Source organism: Jaculus jaculus, chromosome 14 (genome assembly GCF_020740685.1).
Source record: "Jaculus jaculus isolate mJacJac1 chromosome 14, mJacJac1.mat.Y.cur, whole genome shotgun sequence".
NCBI classification, from domain to species: Eukaryota; Metazoa; Chordata; class Mammalia; order Rodentia; family Dipodidae; genus Jaculus; species Jaculus jaculus.
In genome coordinates this window covers 65,074,194-65,095,083 of record NC_059115.1, presented here as the reverse complement: position 1 = coordinate 65,095,083, position 20,890 = coordinate 65,074,194, and the positions used below count along the sequence as shown (strand labels likewise).

At 55.6% G+C, this 20,890-nt stretch overlaps 1 protein-coding gene across 1 annotated transcript in view; it reads right to left on the bottom strand.

The window, feature by feature from the left end:
- Plxnd1 (plexin D1) overlaps positions 1-20,890 on the bottom strand; it is a 54,632-nt gene that overhangs the window by 10,651 nt on the left and 23,091 nt on the right. Inside the window, exons 2-20 of the mRNA XM_045133569.1 lie at positions 19,923-20,099; positions 17,114-17,245; positions 16,793-16,893; positions 16,576-16,705; positions 15,000-15,177; positions 14,765-14,873; positions 14,237-14,339; positions 9,165-9,269; positions 6,525-6,614; positions 6,308-6,401; positions 5,428-5,582; positions 4,711-4,862; positions 3,882-3,981; positions 3,657-3,796; positions 3,200-3,367; positions 3,027-3,117; positions 2,435-2,698; positions 2,197-2,346; positions 1,408-1,522 (exon numbers count right to left, since the gene is read on the bottom strand). Of these exons, the coding sequence (XP_044989504.1) occupies positions 1,408-1,522; positions 2,197-2,346; positions 2,435-2,698; positions 3,027-3,117; positions 3,200-3,367; positions 3,657-3,796; positions 3,882-3,981; positions 4,711-4,862; positions 5,428-5,582; positions 6,308-6,401; positions 6,525-6,614; positions 9,165-9,269; positions 14,237-14,339; positions 14,765-14,873; positions 15,000-15,177; positions 16,576-16,705; positions 16,793-16,893; positions 17,114-17,245; positions 19,923-20,099 (2,554 nt within the window). The remainder of the gene's footprint in view (positions 1-1,407; positions 1,523-2,196; positions 2,347-2,434; positions 2,699-3,026; positions 3,118-3,199; positions 3,368-3,656; positions 3,797-3,881; positions 3,982-4,710; positions 4,863-5,427; positions 5,583-6,307; positions 6,402-6,524; positions 6,615-9,164; positions 9,270-14,236; positions 14,340-14,764; positions 14,874-14,999; positions 15,178-16,575; positions 16,706-16,792; positions 16,894-17,113; positions 17,246-19,922; positions 20,100-20,890) is intronic.

The following is a 20,890-nucleotide window of genomic DNA, read 5'->3' as shown; positions in this document are numbered from 1 at the left end:
CAGTACGCGTTACAATGCCTTCCTAGGGGTGGGACTCTGTCCACAGTATCCATGAGTAAAAGTGACAGGGAAATATTATGGGTAATATTCTTAGATGAGAAGCTGGATGGAGACAGATGACAATGTATACACAGGGTGTTGACAGCAGGTGGTGTTTCACTTTTACCTTTTTTTCCTTAGTTTTTTACATTGGATGATCATTAAAAAAAAAATAGCTTTATTGATGCTTAACACACACCCTGTATAATACATTCACACACTGCACGGTCATCAGTGATATCTATCTAACCTCAGAACATGACTGCCCCCAAAGGACTCCTTCCCATGCCCCCCCAGGCAGCCATGAAATTGCTTTTGGGCTCTCTGGATTATATGAATGGAATCAGACTACAGGGCTTTTTGTCTGCCTTCTTCCGCCTGCCATGTTTTCAAGGCCCACCCATGGTGTAGCATGCCTTGGTACTTCATTCTTTTTATGACTGAAGAATACTCTGTTGGGTGAATATACCACATTTTAATTACCCTTTATCACTCTGAAGGCCATGTGAGTTGTTTTGAGCTCTTGGTTATGATACATAAATGTTGCTATGAACTTTTGTGAGGACACATTTTTATTTCTCTTCGGTAGACTACCCAGGAGTGGAAGTGCTGGGCCACACTGTTATTTTCCAAAGCAAGTATACCTTTTGATATCCCTTCCAGCACTGTCTGGGGGTTACATCTTATCTACTACATGGTAGCTATAATTGTATTTATTTATTTATTAGAGGGAAGAGAGAATGGGCCCACCAGGGCCTGTAGCCACCGCAAACCAACTCTAGATGCATGCACCACCTTATGCATCTGGCTTACATGGCACCTGGAGAATTGAACCTGGGTCCTTAGGCTCTGCAGGCAAGTGCCTTAGCCACTAAGCAATCTCTCCAGCCCTGATAGCCATAATTGGAAAAAATGTATTTATTTGTGTGTGTATGTGGGGTGAGAGTGGAGGGAGAGAACAGGCATGTCAGGACCTGTAGCTACTGCAAACGAACTCCAGATGAATGCACCACCTTGTACGTGTGGCTTGCATGGGTACTAGGGAATCAAACCTGGGTCCTGAGGCTTCACAGGCAAGCGCCTTGACCACTAAGCCATCTCTCCAGCCCAGTAGCCATTATTTCACCATGTAGGTTCATCTGTTCTTATCACCCTCTTTTCAGTACCTACAGCAGCTGCCTAATGCCTGCAGAACAGGTCCCAAATTCCTCTGCCTGGCATTCAAAGTCAGTGGCCTGGGCCCAGCAGATCCCCCCAGGCATCTGTCATCTACCTGTCCCCCAAACCTTTGTTCAATGCCTTCCCTACCACCAATCTCAGAGTGGCTGAGCTCTAGCCTCTCAAATATCCTAAGGGTAGGCTCCTTACCAACCACAGATAGCAGCAGCAAGACACTGCAGATGACAATGGACACCACAATGGCCGTCTCGCTGCCCCCCAATTGTAGCGTGGCGATGGTCTGATTGAAGTTCCCCACCTGGATCTACGCAGAGCAGGGAAAGGGCATGACGCTTACTGGCTGTGTGGCCATGGGAAAACCACCTAACCTCTCTGAACTCACAGTTAAAGCCAACCACACCTATCCTCTGGGGCCCATGGGTGGCTCAATGACACAAAGCCTGTCAAACTGTGATCTTGGGCCTGGCACAAAAGAAGATTCAATACAGGATTGTGATCATAAATGCCAGCTTGGGAGGCGCTAGAGGGAAGACAGCTTCTGGGGTCTGGCTTCTGTCCTAGGAGTAGGGAAGCAGGTTTGGGGGGGTGGTGAGAGAAAAAGGTTCCCCCAGCCCGAATCATCCTGGGTGGCAGATATTGACTGGGAGGGGGGTGAGCTCCTCACTCCAGGAGGATGCTAGCAGGGATAGCTCAGTAAAACTCCCTCCTCCTGTCTGCTCTCTGTAACCTCACAATGACTGGCAGCCCAAACTCCAGGTGGGACACCAAGAGGAACAGAAGCAGCTTCTTGTGGCTTCTCAAAGTCTACTCCCTCAGAGGCCAGCTGGAACCAACCACTGACCTTAGGTCTCAGTTTCCCATCCATCGAGTGGGAGTGTAGCACTCTGCTTTGCTGGCTTAAGCTACTGAGCATGAAAACAACGACTTCCGCATTGAGAAGCCAGGCACCTCCCCCCACATAGTGCCCTGTCCACTCACTGTGATGGGCAGCTGTCCCTCAGCTGTGCCCAAGGACTCATTGACGGAGCAGTGGATGACTCTGTCTGAGACGATCTGGATGTCACAGGATACCTGGCCAATCTTGACATGGTACTCGTGGCTCTCGAGCCCCAGGCTGTCCTGTTCCTTCTGTGGGTGCAGATGGGATGCTAGCCAGGGGCCCTGGGCTGAGCCACCCCACTCTTAACACCCACCCGCCTGCTGACTGAGTGCTCACATGGATGACGAGGGTGAGCGGCTCCCCAGGGTGGTGTTTGATCCACTTCTCCCTCTTGGCCGTGGAAAACTGTGGGTTGGGGAGGTAGTCCAGGCGGAAGCGGCTGCCCCGCTGCATCTCCACAGAGTCCAGCAGCTCCTCGGACACATCTGCCTCATCGGCGTAGGCCCGGCCATTGATAAAGAAGTCCACGGGTGCGGAGGCGTTGCTCAGGGCGCCCGGGGACGGGCAGGTAATGAGTGTGGAGTTTAGAACCTTGCAGAGCTGCAAGGCCAAATGGAGAAGTGGGAGAGAGGTTAAAGGAAGCAGGGAGACAGAGGCTGAAATGAGCAGAACAGTGAAAAACATTTAAAATGGGGTGGGGGTGGGGGCTGGAGAGATGACTCAGTGGTTAAGGTGCTTGCCTGCAAAGCCTAAGGAACCTGGTTCAGTTCCCCAGTATCCATATAAAGCCATATGCACAAAGGTGGCACATGCAGTGCCTAGAGACCCTGCTACACCCATTCTTTCTCTAAATAAATAAATTGGGTTACTCAGGACCCCTGATTGCACAGTTCTCTCCCCCTCCCCACCACCTCGCTCTTGTTCTTACCGTGGGCTCTCGCCCGATGTGGTGCACGGCCATAGACATGTTCTGCACCATGTGGAAATGCTCGCCAGCCACCGTGATGGTCCTACCGCCACTGTGGGGACACCAAGACAAGGCCCATCAAGCCACCTGCGGCCTGGACAGCGAGACGAAGCTCAGGCAGCTCCGTTTCTCACCTGACGGGGCTGCGGAGGGGGCTGATGGCCGTGATGACTGGGTTCTGCATGTACCAGAAGGTGAGGTTGCTACGCACGCAGCCCCGGCGCTCAAAGCGCACACATACGGGCACTGGGGCTGGCAGGGCACCCCCGGGCACCGTGCAGGCGATGCTGGTGGCTGTGCGCCTGCGAGGGATGGTAAGTGGCATCAGGGGGACTCTCTCCTGTTGCTCACCCACCACCGAGGTCCAGCCTGGGGCACTCGGCCTGGGGCCAGCCTTATCTTCTGCTACTGAGACACAGTGGTCAGCGCCACTCCATTCCCCCCTCCCCGCGTCCCCACCGCCACATGCTAGCTCCAGCCACGGTCTTCTTCCTTCCCACTTCCAACCCAGGCCAATAGGGGCCAGAGCCAGGTGAGGCCTGTGGAAGGACACCACCCACCGCATGGCAACCAGGCTGCAATGGGCCTTACACAAGATCTGTGCAGGGGTCTGTGTCATTCACCAGGACCTGGAGTTCGGAGCCCACATGCAGGTCACTGCCGCTGATGGTGATCCTGGTGCCCCCTGCCTGGGGACCCATGGCAGGCTCCAGGGAGTAGACCATGGGCAGCTGGGGGAGGGTGGTAGGCATCAGGCTCTGGCAAACTCCAGGGTGTGGGTATGTGTGGGGAGTGGGCCAGGCAGCAACCTCTTACCACATAGGAGAAGCGTTCCCTTGACTTGCCCTCCTTGGAGGCGTTCACGGTCACCACGTCTGAGAATGGCCCTGGGGCCCGCCCTGTGGCACACACAATCCTGAGGGGAGGCACCATGGTCAGAGAGGGAGCCACCACTATCGCCTGCACACGGCCCCCTCCACCTCCTGTTGCCCACATCAGCAACGTTCTCAGTCGGTAAAGGGCTACCCTGGGGATGGACAGAATTGGGAGGATGACCCCCCTCCCATGATCTCGCTCAGATCTGTAGCCCAAGGGCTCAGGGTATCTAATCAGGAGAATGCTGCACAGCTGGCTGCCCGATACCCTTGATACCCTTATCTTCGAGCCTGGCCCGGGGCCTCCTGAAAGGAAGTCTAGCTCACTTCCGTCTCACAGACAGTTCCTAAAGTCCCCAGGGTCCAGAATCTTTAACCTCAGACCTTCGCACCCTAACAGGACCTTTCAAACTTTCCTTGTGCCGGGCGTGGTGGCGCACGCCTTTAATCCCAGCACTTGGCAGGCAGAGGTAGGAGGATCACCATGAGTTCGAGGCTACCCTGAGACTACACAGTTAGTTCCAGGTCAGCCTGGACCAGAGTGAGACCCTACCTCGAAAAAGCAAAAAAAAAAAAAAAAAAAAAACTTTCCTTGTGTTGATTCTTATCAGAGCAAGGCGGACAGCTGGGGAGCACCCGGGAGGAAGAGGAGTGGCTCAGTCAGCCAGGGCCGGGTGGAGACCCAGTGGAGAGGATGGGAGGTAGCTGGATGCAAGGCGGGGATGGAGAGAAGGGCAGCGGTGGGTGGGTCCTCATTGCATGTCACTCACTCCTCTGACACGGTGTATCTGTCAGCCAGAAGCTCACAGGCCACACTGCCGATCCACACGCCGTGGGCCACGTCACTCAGTCGGCGACCCAGGTTCCTGCCACGAATGGTCAATAGGGTCCCACCGTCCAAAGGGCCGCTCAGTGGCTCAATCTGCCAGGAAACCAGGGCCAATGAGGCTCTGAAGCTTGTTGCCTCTTCTGCCACATGTGCCGGGGGAGGCAGGGCCACCCAGACTCTCTGCTTAGTGGAGGACATGGAGGCTTAGAGAGGGCTGGGGCTGCTGGTCACTTCACAGGTCACGGGGCTGCCCACAAGGCGGGCATTCATGTAGACCACAGATCCCATAGGACCTGGGGACTGTATCACTTGGGGATGACACTAAGGTCAGCTCTCAGCCGAATCTGAATACAGGATCCTACGTCCCAGGGTGGGCAAACTAAACCAATCAGAAGCCCTCCCTGGGAGATTTCTTTTCTAAATTAACTTAGGCTAGTGAGTTACCGAAGGCCTCAATTGTCATCAGACCCAAGGTTTTCCAGACTGTTAAAAAAAAAAATTGTGTTTCCTCCACTCATCTTCCAGCTTCTACTCCTGCCACCCAGGAGGCAGCTGCAGGTGGCGGGCACAGTCTGTTCACAGGTGTCATTCACTGGCGGATCCGTATGCTGACTGCAAAGATGCCAGGTTCCCAATACTCCCCACGGGGTGTTCTTACCAAACGGATCTCGGGGGCAGGGCAAGTGCCAGGCAGTGGCTGGAGGGGCCCTCGCAGACGACACCCGTCACTCCACACACACAGGTGACCCAGGTCCTCACGTCCCAGACACTGGGAGCAGTCGGGGCTGCCCATGGCACAGTTGTAGACCTCGACTGGGGGAGATATGGCAACAGTCAGCCCAGGGCATGTGGCTCTGTGGTCACAATCTCATGAGCTTCCCGGAGCCCTTGTCCGTCCCCAGCCTCCTCAATACCTCTCCTTCCATGGGACCCTGTCTGGGAGAGCTTCTTGCCAGCTTCATTTTACAGTCAAGGGGCCAAAGCTCAAGCGAGGGGCTTGCTGCCCAGGCTTACCCAGCCCAGGAGAGGCAGAGGTAGGAGTCTCACCTAAGCTGAGATGTCTAACATCCATGGGCTCTGGGACTTGGGGACAGTTGAGCAGCCTAGACTATGAGCACCCCAAGCCTCAAATCTTCACAGGCTCAGCAAGGTGTGTGTGTGTGGGGGGGACAGGAGCTGGGGGACTCGCTGTGACCTTTTATGGTAGGGACATCCAAGACTCCCTAGGAACAATCCAGATCATCTGGGCCATGTCAGCTCCACACAGACCCTGTTCTTGAGGACTTGTGGGCATTAGCCATTCTAATAGAATCCTTGCCAAGCCATCGTAAGAGCCTAAGGCCTCATTTCACAAGGCTAGCAAGGATCAGAAAGGGCAGGTGAGGACATGAACTCTCGCACCCATCGTCGTGGGGGGGGGGGTGCTAAATATGAGAGTCCAAGTGGAGAGTGGGGTGTCTGTGGCTGTAGAGTGAATGCTGAGTTTCCCAAGGCTGGGCTGCTGTCCTGTGGCCATACAGGGAGGGTGTGGCACCCACCTGTCATGGGGTTGGGGCTGTCCAGGAATCGGTTTGGCTGCCCCTTCAGCTGGAGGCTGAGCAGAAACACTTGGGTCTTCTGGGGTGTATACAGCTGCAAAAAGAGGAAGAGAGTGAGGGGCAGGGCTGGAGTCTGTGGAGTGAGAGTGTCAATGAGACCCATGAGGACAGGGCAACCCGTCCCCTCGGGATCTCCAGCAGTGACCGTGCCACTTACCACCACCTGGTTGCATCGCACGAGTGAGTCATTCACCCACACAGCCTCGAAGCTCTCCTCCAGTCCAAAGCTGCATTCTAGCGAGGCACCCTGTGGGGTACGGGTGGAGGGATGAGGGGAGTCCCACCAGTACCTGATTCACTCCACCCCCCCTCAGGGCACGACAGTGGCTGCTTCGAGAGGGGGCTTGGTCCCTATGAGGCTTTGCCTGGGGTGCACCCCCCAAATCTCCTTACTGGCCATCATATCAGGAAGAGCACAGACCTGGCCCCGGCTCTCCATGACACCAAAGGCCACCATGCCCCAGTAGCTGAATCAGCCCATGAAGCCTCATTCCCAGGGAGACCACACCTGCTCCTGGCTATACACACCCCACTACCCTTCACGTGGCACAAGATGACTTGTGCCAACCCACTGCTCCTTCATCTGAATGGCCAGTCTCCCTTCTGGGTCTGACTCCCCAAGATGCCCTCACATGACACCTTTCCTTTTCATACGTGATGTTTCCACCTGCTTCCTCGCCTTCTGGGGATGGTTGAGCCTTGGCCCACCAGAGACCACTAAGGGCAGCAGAAAGCAGGTGGAAAGCTCAGGTTCTACTGAGCTTCACTTCCTAGTTACGTGGTCTCATGCATGTTACTCTGCCTCTCTCAGCCTGGTTTCCTTCCTACCTGCCTGCCTTCCTTTTCTTCCTTCCCTCCCTTCCCTCCCCTCCCCTTTCTTTCCCTTCCTTCCTGCCTTCCCTTTCTTCCCTCTCTTCCTTCCCTCCCTCTTTCCCTTCCTCTCTTTCTTTTTGTATTTATTTAAGAGAGAAAGAGAGGGAGAATGAAAATGAGAGTGCCAGGGCTTCTTGCCCCCCGCAAATGAACTCCAGATGCAATGCACCACTTTGGGCATCTGGCTTTGACATGGGCATTGAGGAATTAAACCCGGGCTATCCGGCTTTGTAAGCAAGCGCCTTTGAACAACTAAGCCATCTCTTCAGCCCAGTTTTCTTTTCTTGTCTTTTTTTTTTTTTTTTTTCAAGGTAGGGTCTCACTGTGGTCCAGGCTGTCCTGGAACTCACTATGGAGTCTCAGGGTGGCCTCGGACTCACAGTGATCCTCCTACCTCTGCCTCCTGAGCGCTGGGATTAAAGGTGTGCGCCACCACGCGGGGCGAGCCCAGTTTTCTTGACTATAGTGGGAACAGGAGTGCTAGACAGCAACCAGACATCCTGCTTGGTGGCTTGCGTACTGCAGGTACCTAATGTGTGCTTGTTACGACTGGTGCCCAGGAGAGGCTCAGTGTTTGCTGAACTAATAAGCTGGGTCCAATTCCCCAGTCTCATCTTGCTCCCTCAAGAGCAGCATCAGTAAATATTTGCTGAGAAAACAAACCCAGTGTCTTGCGGGTCAGGCCCAGCCCCCAGCCAGCCACACGGCACGACTTCCTGCCTAAGTTCCTTTCACTGGCAGATGTGACACCCTGGGAAGAAAGCAAGTCGATCTGCCCCTTTCTGGGGTCTCATCCCAGAAGTCAATTTAGAAATGAGGGTGCCGACAGGACCAAACGCCCAGTCTGTCCTCCACTTAGGCAGAGTTGGAAGTTGGTTCCAGCTCTGAGGCCCAGGCCACTTCAGGAGAGCAGAGCAGCCTGTCCCAGGGCTGTCCAGGGCATAGGCTTGGCACACAGGGTCACTGCTTAGCCCAGCATCCCCCAGTCCTGGCTCTGGGTGAGGGCGGGGGGGGGGCGGGAGCAGGAGAGTGGGGGATTCCCGCAGCTGGTGAGAACTGAGCCGGAGCTGAGCCCTACACAGCTGGAAACAATCAGGGCTCGGAGCCTCCTCACCCTCCTCACCAGGCTCCTGTGACCCATCAGGCTCCCTGGCTGCTCTGGTCCCAGCCCCTGTGGGGTGGGGCTTTGGGGGCTGAGCTCCCCACCCTCCACAAGGCTTCCGACACATCCCAGATGCCCGGCACGTGGTCCCCACGTGTGACAGCCTTCACAGGGCCCATCTCTCCCCCAATGGCAGCAACAGATGGTGTGTCCAGGGAACTGGGGAGGCTGGCACCTTTCCAGAACTCATCAACGCCTCTTCCCCCAGGATGCTCCTTCAGGGGGTCTGGAAGGGACGAAACCCTCCCCCACTAGATGGGGATAGGGACTACAGCTTGTTCTCCCCATGAGGCCTCGCTTTTTCTCTCTCCACCACGGGGAGGGGCAGAGCTAGCTCTGGCCTTTCCCCAGGGAATACATGAGAGCTTTGCACTGGGTCAGTGGGGCTCCGTGGGGTGTGGGGGTGCCCGGGGTCACAGCTGAGCTCAGGCAGGGTCCGCAGAGGCTCACATGGACCTCATTCCCCAATGGGCTGCAACACCAGGCAGGAGGCTGGGCCCCTCTGCCAGAGAGCCTCTGGGGCAGGAACACTGAGGCCAGGCCAGGGTTCCCTCAGCAGCTCCTGGCGCCTGCTGTCCCCATTGGGCCTGGCCTCCCACCGCGCCCTTCCCCTCAGTCCTGTGCCACCACAGCGGGGCTCAGAGAGAAAAGCAGAGCCCACGCAGGCGCTGGGCTGGCCACGGCAGGGTCACCACCGTGGACTGGGGACAATCTGCCTATGGCTGTGTGGTCCTTGTCCCTTCTGCATCAGCCTCTACTTACATGGAAGAAGGTGGCTCTGGTCAGAGGCACCAGGATGTCCTGGGAGCCGCCTGTGGGCACAGGTGCCAGGGGAGAGGGCAGGATCTGGGGGCAGTCCTGAGGGTGCTGCAGACCAAACACAAGGAGGGGGTCACATGGGGACATCTGAGGCCCCATGTCCTGCTTCCCTAGGTCACTAGGCAGCCCCTACAGGGATAATACATTCAGAGATACAATCCCAGCAGCCTCCTCCTACGGGGGGATCCTCTGCTGCCCTCGGCAGGTCCCAGTGGCCCTACTTTACAGATGAAAACACGAGGCAGAGTAAAACGGCTCGCCTGGGTGATGCCAGCACCCTCTGAGGTGTCTTCTAGCCACATTTGTGCCAGGGGGTGAGCTCACAGGGGCCCTGGTCTGGTTTCTGGAACTGACCTCTCCAGGGTGCCAGGCCTGGTCTTGAGACTCTGCAGGTTCCCAGAGGTCCCACCCCGCCGTCCAGAACAAACCGTGGCTGAGAGGGACACAGACGGCCAGGGCTGTGGCTGCCACCCCTCCACATCTAAGCGGAAAGTTGGGTCACCCTGCTTGTCCAGGACCAGTCCTGCCACAGTGACCCTGCTGGGACCAGGACCAGCAGAGCCCTGGGCAGTCACGAAAACAGGACTAAGGTGAGCCTCCAGCCACGGGCCGCCTGCCCGCACGTGGCAGGGCGGGGGTTAGGGTGAGAATCAGGCCAGAAGATGAAACCTGAGTGCACCTGAGGTTACCTAGCTGAGCCAAAGTTTCTTTGGGGACAAAGTGGGAAGCCCTCCTCAGGTCTTCCCTCCTCTTTTTTTAAAAAATATTTTTGGTTTATTTTTATTTATTTGAGAGCGACAGATAGAGAAACAGGCAGAGAGAAAGAGAATGGGCGCACCAAGGGCCTCCAGCCACTGCAAACGAACTCCAGACGCGTGTGCCCCCTTGTGTATCTGGCTAATGTGGGTCCTGGGGAACTGAACCTCAAACCAGGATCCTTGGGCTTCACAGGCAAGCGCTTAACCGCTAAGCCATCTCTCCAGCCCTTTTTTCCCCCTCCTCTTTTTTTTTTTTGAGAGAGGGCCTTGCAGACCAAAGGGGCCTGGGCTCAAGAAGCAACGTGGCACTCTGAGTGAACCCCAGCACCCAGGTAAGAACAGATCCCAACGACCATGCAAGACCACAGGCTTTGACCCTCACTCAGTTCCAGTTCCAGTTCTCGCCTGCACAATGGGGCTTTCCCAGACAAGGTCCCTGGGCAGGCCAACCCCAGTCTCCTGCTAACCCCAGTACCCCTCCTGGCATAAACCCCAGGGGATTTCAGGGAACGGAACTCATATGTTTTTAGTTGGATTTCTTAGCTGTTGCCAGGCCTGCTCTATGGCTACCGGCGCCCATTGTATATCCTTTATTCTACCCTCTAATCAGATGCCTCAAGGGGCTTCATGCTGTCTATGTGGGGGTCACCCCTGAAGAACCCCTATGGTCCTTGACTGCTTGTAACCAAGGGCCACTTGGATGCATGCACACACTTCTACAGGGTTAGAACCCAGGCTGAGTCCTGACTTCTGCACCCTGTTACGTGGCATTCCCCCTCCCCCCCCCCCCGCCTCCGCGTCCACTAAGTGTCATGGGGTGAACAACTGTGTCTGCTTGAGGCCTTCCAGTTCCTGCCACTTGCCTCTAAGTCCAGCCCCGGACACTGGGGAGCCACCTCCCAAACAAGCCCATGACTGGGAGACAGACGCAACCCATGAGGCCCACCCTCAAACAGTCCACGCAGCCAGTTGCAATGCTATGACACCTGCAGAGGACATTCACCCAGTTTCCCAGGGCTGGGGGGGGGGTGCGGGGGGGAGAATCCAGCCATGCCTGAAGGCGAAGTAGCTCCCAGACCCCCCCCCCCCCCGTCCCCCGTCCCAGTGTGACATGTTAATTCTGAGAACCAGAAACCAGCTTGGCCTTGTTTCTGTAGAGGACCTGAGCCCCTCTCTCCTGTTCCCTCCCAACACATCTGGGCCTCAGAAGGAGCCAGCAGTGTCTCGGTTTTGCTGGCTTGGCCTGTGGGCTCAGGAAGCAGTGGCTGGCTGTAACTGAAGCAGGGCTAAGCAGGCGGATGACGGCGAGCGGACACAGGAGCCACATCACCCCGATGTGCAACTCGGCGCACGCCAGTGGGCACAGGGCCTTGAGGCTCTGCCTGTCACCTGGCCAGAGCTCCCAGGGAGCCAAGATTCCCAAATAGGCCAGTGGGGAAACAGGGCTAGGGGAGTCCTCGGGACTCCTGAAATGTCCCCAAGCTCAAGACAAGGCCTGGAGTCCCAATCCAGGAAACACTAATAGGGACCAGTGACCAGGCTTGGTGCCTCTAGCCGCCATGTAATCCACAGCTCTGCTGGTCATCATAATCCCATAAACCCACCCTGTCCCAGACTGCCAGCGCCAGGCCACCCTGGAGTTTGGGCCACAGCAAGCTTCCATTTACCTTGTTCCCAAGGTTTGAGATCACACTGCCCTTGCAGAGCCACCCTTGGGAAGGACACATTGATTTCCTAGATGTTCCTCTTCCCCCCAAGCCAGAGCTTCCTCCCCCGCCCCCCGCGGCCTCCCCCATTGCCTTCCTTTGAGGGTCACTGAGGACAATGCACACACCACAAGAGATAGGAGCCCCGGCACGTATCTCCCGTCCAGGGGTGAGGGGTCCCAGGGAGCATGCAGACCCCTCTGCCCGCCGTCTGCCCGGGAGGCCTGGCGCCTCTGCAGCTAACTGGCATTTAATTAAATGCCAAATCAAGCACTGGTTCAGGCCTGGGAAGAAGCTGTGTCTTCTCCTGCCGGATTACAGTAATCCTCTAAGACAGCTCCTCTGAACTGCTGAGCTGCCACCGCCGCCCCCTACCCTGCCCTGTGAAAGGACTGTGGATCCAAGAAAGCAGGTTCAGGGGAGCCACCCAGACGCGCCTCCCTGCTGGTGAGCTCCTATGCAGCTGTCAAGACCCAACAAAAAAGTCCCCTCTCAAGAGACGTCTTCCCTGGCTACCCACAGAATGACCATCATCTCCTGAAGAACATGGTGGCCTTTTTATGTTTTAAAGAGACAGAGAGAGAGAGGCCTGCCAGGGCCTCCAGTCACTGCAATCAAACTCCAGATGTGTGCACTACCTTGTGCATCTTGGGGAGTCAAACACAGGTCCTTAGGCTTCACAGGCAAGCACCTTAACAGCTGTCATCTCTCCAACCCTATGGTGGCCTTTCTTTGGGGGGGGAGTAGGGGTTTCAAGGTAGAGTCTCTCTCTCTAGCCCAGGCTGACTTGGAATTCACTCTGTAGTCTCAGGGTAGCCTTGAACTCACAGAGATCCTCCTACCTCTGCCTCCCGAGTACTGGGATTAAAGGTGTGCGCCACCATGCCTAGCCTACGGTGGCCTTTTTGTTGAGCGGTGGCTATGTGCCCAAGATGGAGTTGGTGCCTTACATGGGTAATTTCAGGTCCCCACCCAAGCCCTTGAGGTAGGCTTCGTTTTCACAGAGGAACATAGGGACAGAAAGGGTCAGCAGCTTGTTTAGGATTACAGCCATACGTCAGAGCTAAGGCTCAGAGCTTCTGATGGGAAAGGTGAAACTATATCTAATTGGGTTCTTCTCGGTGCCTAGTAAAGACTCAGGTATACAACAGGTACTCAATAAATGCTGATGGCCCACAAGGAGCTGGGTCCTCCTTGCCTCCAGCTTACAGGCTGAAGTGAAAGGGTCAGGGCTGTAGCCGATGCTTCTGGCCTACAGCAGACTACTAAGTATCTACTGTGTGCACAGCCCTGTACTGGGGCTCAAAGGAACAGGTGCAACCCAGGTGGATCCCCAAGTCTGCACGGTGCTGCATCATGGCTCTATACCCCTCGTCCTCTCCCAGTGGAGGACACCTTCACCATGGGCCCTCTCTTGAGTCACGCATGGCTGTTTCTGACTACTGAAAGCCAGCCTAAGGACATGGTACCCCCTCCTTCATACTTGCTTGGTGGCATCTGCCACTACAGACAATGTTTGAGCCTAGTGACATCCTTCTACAGAGCATCAGGTGACATGTGGCTCCTTGGTGCACATGGCCCCAAACAGTGTAAAGGAGCCAGTGGCCAGGCATGACTCTGCCCAACATGTCTATCCACTAGCCAAGGTATCAGAACCCCATCTGTCCTCCTTGCAAGAGGCCTTCTTGGGCAAAGGTGAGACACCTTGGGGAAACTGTGGCAGGTGGGACTGTACACTCAGTTCTAGATGTTAGGAAAAGGCATGTGGGTTCAAAGCCCAAGTCTGGTGCCTCCTAGTGGATGGCGTTAAGAAAGCTGCCCCCTTCCCTATAAGACCTGGGAGATAAGTACCTACAGAGCTGGAATAGCCGAAAATATAGAAGACAGAAATGAACAGCTTCCTAGCACTGGTCACGGGTGAAAGCCGGCCAGTCCACTGTACGCGGGTGCAACGTGGCTCAGGCTTTCTGGAGAGCAGGAGAGCTGATGATATAACAGCACTTCACTGTCACCCCAAAGTGCCACCTCTAATAACTGGCCTTTAGGAAGTAGCCAGTGATGCACACAATGGCCCTACTAAATTCAAGTGCACAGGAAAAGGAGGAAGCATCTGGCATGTCCAGCAAGGGGGTGGGGGGGTCACTGGTTAAACGCACTGTAATAATGAACTCCACACAGCCACGAGCTCCAGGGCTAAGAGGACAATCAGGACCAAGAAATGCTCTCAACACGGCAATTGTAAAAAGAGGAAACAGGGCTGGAGAGATGGCTTAGCGGTTAAGTGCTTGCCTGTGAAGCCTAAGGACCCCGGTTCGAGGCTCGGTTCCCCAGGTCCCACGTTAGCCAGATGCACAAGGGGGCGCACGCGTCTGGAGTTCGTTTGCAGAGGCTGGAAGCCCTGGCGCGCCCATTCTCTCTCTCTCCCTCTATCTGTCTTTCTCTCTGTGTCTGTCATTCTCAAATAAATAAATTAAAAAAAATTTTTTTTTAAAAAAAAGAGGAAGCAACAGGGACCGGAGCTGTGGGGAGAGCCTCCCCGGGGCTGGCTTACCGTGGGGTTTGGTGAGGCCTGGCACAGAGACTGGTTGGAGACACAGGTGTGCTGCTGCGGGCACCAGAAGCAGGGCCACGGCGCTGACAGGCAGCTGGTGCAGCTGGAAGACGAGGGGCTCTTCAGACTCTTGCTCTCCACCCTCAGCTCACCCTGCCCTGGGAATTGGGCCTCAGACAGCCAATCCCAGCACCACCAGGAAAGGCCTTGGCTCATTCTCACTGCTTCCTGCAAAAGGTGAGCCTTGAAAGGTAGGGAGCTCCCCATGTCCACGGTATGGGAGGAGGCCCTGAACCATGTGTTTGGGAGACTCCTAAGGAAATCGAAGCTTGCTCTGCTTCTACCTGCCTGGGTGTTTGCTCGTCTCCAGAGGCCTGGGTGCTCAAAAGACACATCAATAAATGAGTTACTTTGGGAGAGACTGAGGGTCCTTTCTACTGTGCCTACCTAGGATCTTGTGGTTGTCCTCTGAAGGCCTTCCCCTTCTTTGGGGGGGTCCCTTCTTTCCTCCTCCCACTGCCCACTCACGCTGTGTGGGGGTACACTTGTCCGATGCGGCTGCAGTCGTAGATAGTGAAATTGGCGGACACAATGTTGCGCCCCTTGACCCTCATGGACATCTCGACAGTCACATGGTCTGAAATGGATCAGGAAAGCCAGAGAAGGGACATGGGGAGGTGTCTCTATCCATACTGGAGGACAGGGTGTCAGGCCCTCCACTGCCCCGCCAAGCGCAGCACCCCAGCTTTGTGCCTGTGCTCACCCTGGTGGGCAGGGAAGGGCGGGAATTGGTCCCGTGGCAGGAGGTTACAGTAGGCGATCTGGTGGTCATAGGCAGGGCCGGGCACCCGGGCCACAGTGCGGATGTCATTCCCGTAGTCACAGGCCATGTCCATGCCGCTGAGGCTGGGCAGGCTGCCTGAGATCTGCAGAATCATGCCCTGGGGATGAGGGGTTCTTAGTGGTGGTGGTGGGGGGGGGAAGGCTAGGTTGTTAGCCCTGCCTCCACTTCAGGAATGAGCCCACCTTGCTGGCCCTGCCTGAGTGTCTCCTGCAGAAGGCCAGAGGGCTGCACCCCACATGTGGCCCCTCTGGGAATCAGTTTCCCCATGTGAAGCTCATCATCTCACAGAAGTCAAGGCTCTGTAAGCTGGGCATTGTAGCGCACATCTGTGATTTCAACACTCAGGAGGCTGAAGCAGGGCTGCCGTGAGTTCAAGGCCGGCCTGGGCTGCAGTGGGAAACTCACTCAGCATTGTACGGCTCCTCCTGTGACCTCTCATGCCCTAATATTCTCCGGCTCACACAGCTCTTGTTCTCACCTCAGAGCTTTTGCATTACAGCTCCCTTTTGCCCAGGGGAAATTATCCTTCCCCAGACATACATTTCTCTTCCTATCCAAATGTCTCCTTGGCTGCGAACGGCCCTGACCACTCTCACGCTCCTCCCCATCCTGTTCTACTGTTTTCCTCCATAGCACGCATCACCATTTGGATTTAGTTGCTATTATTATTATATTTTTTTTTAGTCTGTCGAGGTAGGGTCTCACCCTAGCCCAGGATGACCTGAAACTCAGGAGGGCCTTGAACCTAGGGTGATCCTCCTACCTCTCTGCCTCCCAAGTGCTGGGACTAAAGGCGTGACCACCATGCTCGGTCATTTGGACATTTTAAACTGGCTTAATCTCTCTCCCACAGCAGCAGGTTGGCTCCTACTAGGCTAGGGCTCTGTGTTCTTGACTGCTGTGCTCCCGGAGTATGATTGCATGGCATTTAGTAGGTACTCAATAAGATATGGGTGACCAGATGGATTTCCCCCCAGGGGAGAAAGACAGGGAAGGGCTGATGTGTGACCATGAAGGGTGTAGCCCCGGAGAGCACTTCAGAACCCCATCTTTAGAAGAGTCAGTGAGCACAGGGCTGGGTGGGATCCTGGATGCTCTGTTGTAATTTGTGGGGGGGGGGCAGAACATCCACAATGATTGTGGGCACAGCCCCCTGCACTCCATCCGTATCAGGCAGTCAGGACCCAGGAAGAGGAAGGAGGGGCCTTCCTCTTCTGTTTCAGTGTGCCCTGAGAACTCACACTTTTATTTCGGAGGGTTTCTTTTTAAATACCAACAGTGGTCACGGGCACCCACTCTACCCCACTGGGCCGCAACGCCCCTAGCTGTGACACGGGCCTCCAAGCGCCTGCGGCAGCCGCAAGGGCCTCAGAGAAGTACTCTGCTACAGCGTGGTCACCCAGCCCTTCCTTATGAACTGAGTTCCCTAAAAGCCACACTCTCACTATGCTCGACCTGTGGCTCCAGACCCCAAGCAGGTACGGCCCCGACTCACTGGGTACTCCTGGCGCACGTCAATCTCAGCAGGCAGAACGGCCATGGCGGGGCAGCGGCCAGGGCCGTCGCTGGCGCTGGTCCAGAAATGCGGCTGGCTGGAGTTGGCGCAGTCCTGCTGCAGTGTGCACCTGGGGGCGGGGGCAGGTCCCGGGTAAGGGCCCATTGTCCCGCCTCCTTCCAATCCCCCCACCCCCAGCCCGCCGCAGGGGCCTCACCGAGTCTCCAGCGCACACCAGCCGCAGTAAGCATCCGCGGCACCCACGCAGTCCCAGCAGGCCGAGTGCACCTCACAAGCGGCCACCTTCACGCGGGCCAGCTACAGACAGGGGAGCCCGGTTGAGCAAAGCCACCCTGCCTCAGGAAAGGCCGGGGGGAAAACGGAGGCTGGAAGTGCTATTGGGAACACTGGAGAAGAGACAGCCTCCCTCTAATATGAAGTGGGGCGCAGAGGCAGCCAGTGAGCAGAGGTGGGGTTGGGGAAGGAAAAGGAGTCTCTGATGGAAGAAGGATCGGCACTGGGAAGGCGTGGTCCTTACCTGGTGGGACGTCATCAGGTACAGATAGCCAGGGTCTATGGGGTCAAACTGCATGATGTGGTGGACAGGCTCTCCGTAGGCCACCGTCAGCACCCGCCTGCTCACCATCTGCATGCTCTCATTCAGGCTGATCTGGGGGTGGGGGGAGTGGACGTCAGCTGGCTGGTGGTCTGGAGACGCCACCCACAAAGACAAGCCGCTCAGACTTGGGGTTTCACCTCCACTCCCGCTTGGGCCTTTCCAGGGCTGAATGGAAACCCAGGCACTGAGGTGGGATGTGTCTAGAACTCCCACTCTGCTCTGCTCAGGTTATCATCACTCTGGGCATATGTGCGAGCAGTAGTTTCCAGAACATTCCTTGAGAGGTTGTGGGGAGTCATGGCTAACTGCAAGGCTTGAATTTTGGTTTGGACATTTATAAGTTGCATGAAAGGACAAGTTGTGTAAGTCTCTATTTTTTCTCTGTGTGTGTCTCTTTCTCTCAAATAAAAATGAACAAAAACAAAATTTTGGGACTGGAGAGATGGCTTAGTGGTTAAGGAGATTGCCTGCAAAGCCAAAGGACCCAGGTTTGATTCCCGGGGACCCACGTAAGCCAGTTGCACAAGGCGACGCATGCATCTGGAGTTTCTTTGCAGTGGCTGGAGGCCCTGGAGCACCCATTCTTCCTGTCTCTTCTCTCCTCTCTCAAGTAAATTAAAAAAAAAAAAAAGTTGTGCAAGTCACTTCCCCTCTCCAAACCTTAGTTTCCCTAGCAAATAAGGATAAGGTATCTCATAGGGATGAGGGGACATTAGTGATAAGACAGGCAGAGTACCGGCTGGGCCAGCCAGGAGACTTCTGGACCACTTTTTGTTTTTAAAATTTATTTACTTATTCATTTGAGAGCAACAGACGAAGAAAGAGGCAGAGAGAGAGACAGAGAAAGAATGGGCACACCAAGGCCTCCAGCCGCTGCAAATGAACTCCAGATGTGTGTGCCCCCTTATGCATCTGGCTAACGTGGGTCCTGGGGAATTGAGCCTTGAACCAGGGCCCTTAGGCTTCACAGGCAAGCGCTTAACCGCTAAGCCATCTCTCCAGCCCCTGGACCACTTTTCATCCATCCACTTATTCACAGATAAAGAAGGTCCAGAGAGGCTGAGGGACTTGGCAAATATCACAAAATGAAGACGTCTCAGGGTCATGATGCACACCTAGGCCACTATACCCCGGAAGCTTCTCTCCCCTTTGAGGCTCTCTGCATGTCCCCATGCAGACTGGCAATGCCTTTTCCACCTGGTCCTTTCCATCCCCAGTATGCTGACTGCTCAAAGCTCTGAGTTGGGAATCTCAAGGCCTTGAACCAGGACTCCCAATGCTACCATCAGTGGTCTGGACATCACTGGGGCTTCAGGACCCCCCTGTCCCCCCTTGGTGCTCTGAGACTTTCAGTGGCTCCCTGCTGCTTATGGAAGAATCTTGTGGAATTCAAGGCTTTGACAATCCACCCTGACCATGCCCCAGCCTCATTTTCACTTGCTCGACCCATTCTCACATCCTGCCCTAGGCCTCAGCCTCTGCTGGGCTCCGTCCTAGAGCGTCTCTTCCATCTTCCTCCTTTCAGGGTGCAAGCTGGCACCAGGTCAACATTATACTACCCCTAGCACGGCAAAAATAAATTAATTCATTAAGAAGGGAAAGAGACCACCTCACCTCTGGTAGTGTGGCTCCCTTCTAAAAAAAAATGGAATCAAGCCGGCATGGTGGTGCACGCCTTTAATCCCAGCACTTGGGAGGCAGAAGTAGGAGGACCACCGTGAATTCAAGGCCACCCTGAGACTACATAGTGTATTCCAGGTCAGCCTGAGCTAGAGTGAGAACCTACCTCGAAAAAAAAAAAAAATCACATCTCTGCTTCCCAGGCACAGTGTGAGAACTTAAGGATGATGTGTTTATGATGCACCTTGGAGGTGCTGGGGAGACAACAAGTGCCTAATAAGTACAGCTTCACAGGCAGAGGAGGGGACGACTTTGATCACAGTTCTGGTGTGGCTCATTTCCCCTAACGAGGAGGAAAGCCAAAGCCCACAGGAGACAAGCACCTTCCCTTAGGCCACAGCACACTGGCAGAGTCAGAACCAGACACCCCCCCCCAAAAGTCAAGCCTCACAGACTTGCTTCCTTCACCACCAACGACCCTCAACAGGAGATCGAATCTGAGGAGCATACGCTGGAGCCCGAGTCTCTACTGACCCCCACTGGTGGTCCTGGCTCAAGTCCGTAGGGCTGTGAGCCCCACCCCCAACTTGCCCAAGCGGCTGTTGAGGAGAATTGAATTATGGGCTCTGTGAATCGATTAGGCTGGACCTGGCACACCCATGGAGCCCAGTTGGGCAACCGACTCTCCACAGGAAACAGTAGGGGCAGTGAGTGGGCGCAGCCCCCCTCCTGTGTGTATGTTACCCCACTGCGTCCTTCCTCTCAAGATCTAGGACTCACAGAGCCACAGCCAGAAGCAGGTTCCTCTCAAGTGTGTGCCAGCAGGGCTGAGCACCCTTAAAAGCAGCCTCTCCCATCAACAGCTGTGGCCCTTAACAGGTGGGGAAACGGAGGTCCACAAAGAAAATGCGCCTTGCTGTGGCCAAGTATACAGGGAATAGCAGAGGATGGAGACCGGAACAGACAGACCTCGGCCCCGGGAGATGCTCACAGCCTCTGAGCACCGTCCCTATCCGTACGACAGGCCACTACCAAGCCATCGTGGAAAAAGCAAAAGGGGATAGGTAGGTCACACTGGCCCTTCGAAGCTCCCATCCCACGTCCCTACCTTGAGGAGTCTTCCTGTCGCAGTGCCCAGGAAAACAGCCGTGTAGTTGTTGGCACTGGCTACGGCTACGGCTGTGAGCCCTGGGGCGCGGAACACGGGCGAGGCCCTCAGCGGCTGCAGGATCGACAGTGGGTGCTGCAGATGGGCCGCGCCACAGTCTAGCTGCTCCGGCTGCAGCTGGAAAGACACAGCAGATCAGGCATCAGCCCTCACACCTTCTCTGGCTCCCCGCCCACCCATGTAGCCCCTGTTGATCAAGACCCCGGTCCAGATGGAGGCCCAAGGTCCTAGCCCCCACCAGGGCCCAGCCTTGACCTTGGCTCAGGTTAGTGAGCTCTAAGAAAATGGTATGTAAAGTACATGGGAACTGGATGGGTCTTGAGGGTGGGAGGCCAGAAGAGCTGACTAAGAGCAAGGTTAGTTTGACGTTTTAAACATTTTTATTTTATTTATGTGAGAGAGAGAGAGTGAGAGAACGGGCATGCCAGAGCCTCCAGCCGCTGCAGACAAACTCCAGATGCTTGTGCCACCTTGTGCATCTGGCTTATGTGGGTCTTGGGGAATTAAACCAGGGTCCTTTGACTTTGCTGGAAAATGCCTTAACCGCTGAGCCATCTCTCCAGCCCTACTTTGATGTTTTAGAGGCCAGGGAGGGTACAGTGGTGTGCGCCAGAAAGGGTGGGAGCCACACACCTCTAGCCCTTGGTGCCGTCCCTCCTGCCCCCCACAGCACAGGAATCCACATACAATCACCCTGCCTCAACTTACCTGCTGACACCCAAGGGGTGTCCCTCCTGCCATCACTGTGTCCTCCTGAATCCCTGGCTGGCTCTGAGCTCCACAGTACTAGGGTCTCCTTCCTTCTTGGTCTCAGGACCCACCCCAAAGCCCAAGTAGCTCTTGAGACCCCAGGCTGAGCCCTCACCGAGCTGAGGACCTGCTTCCATTCCCGAATCACGTATGACCTC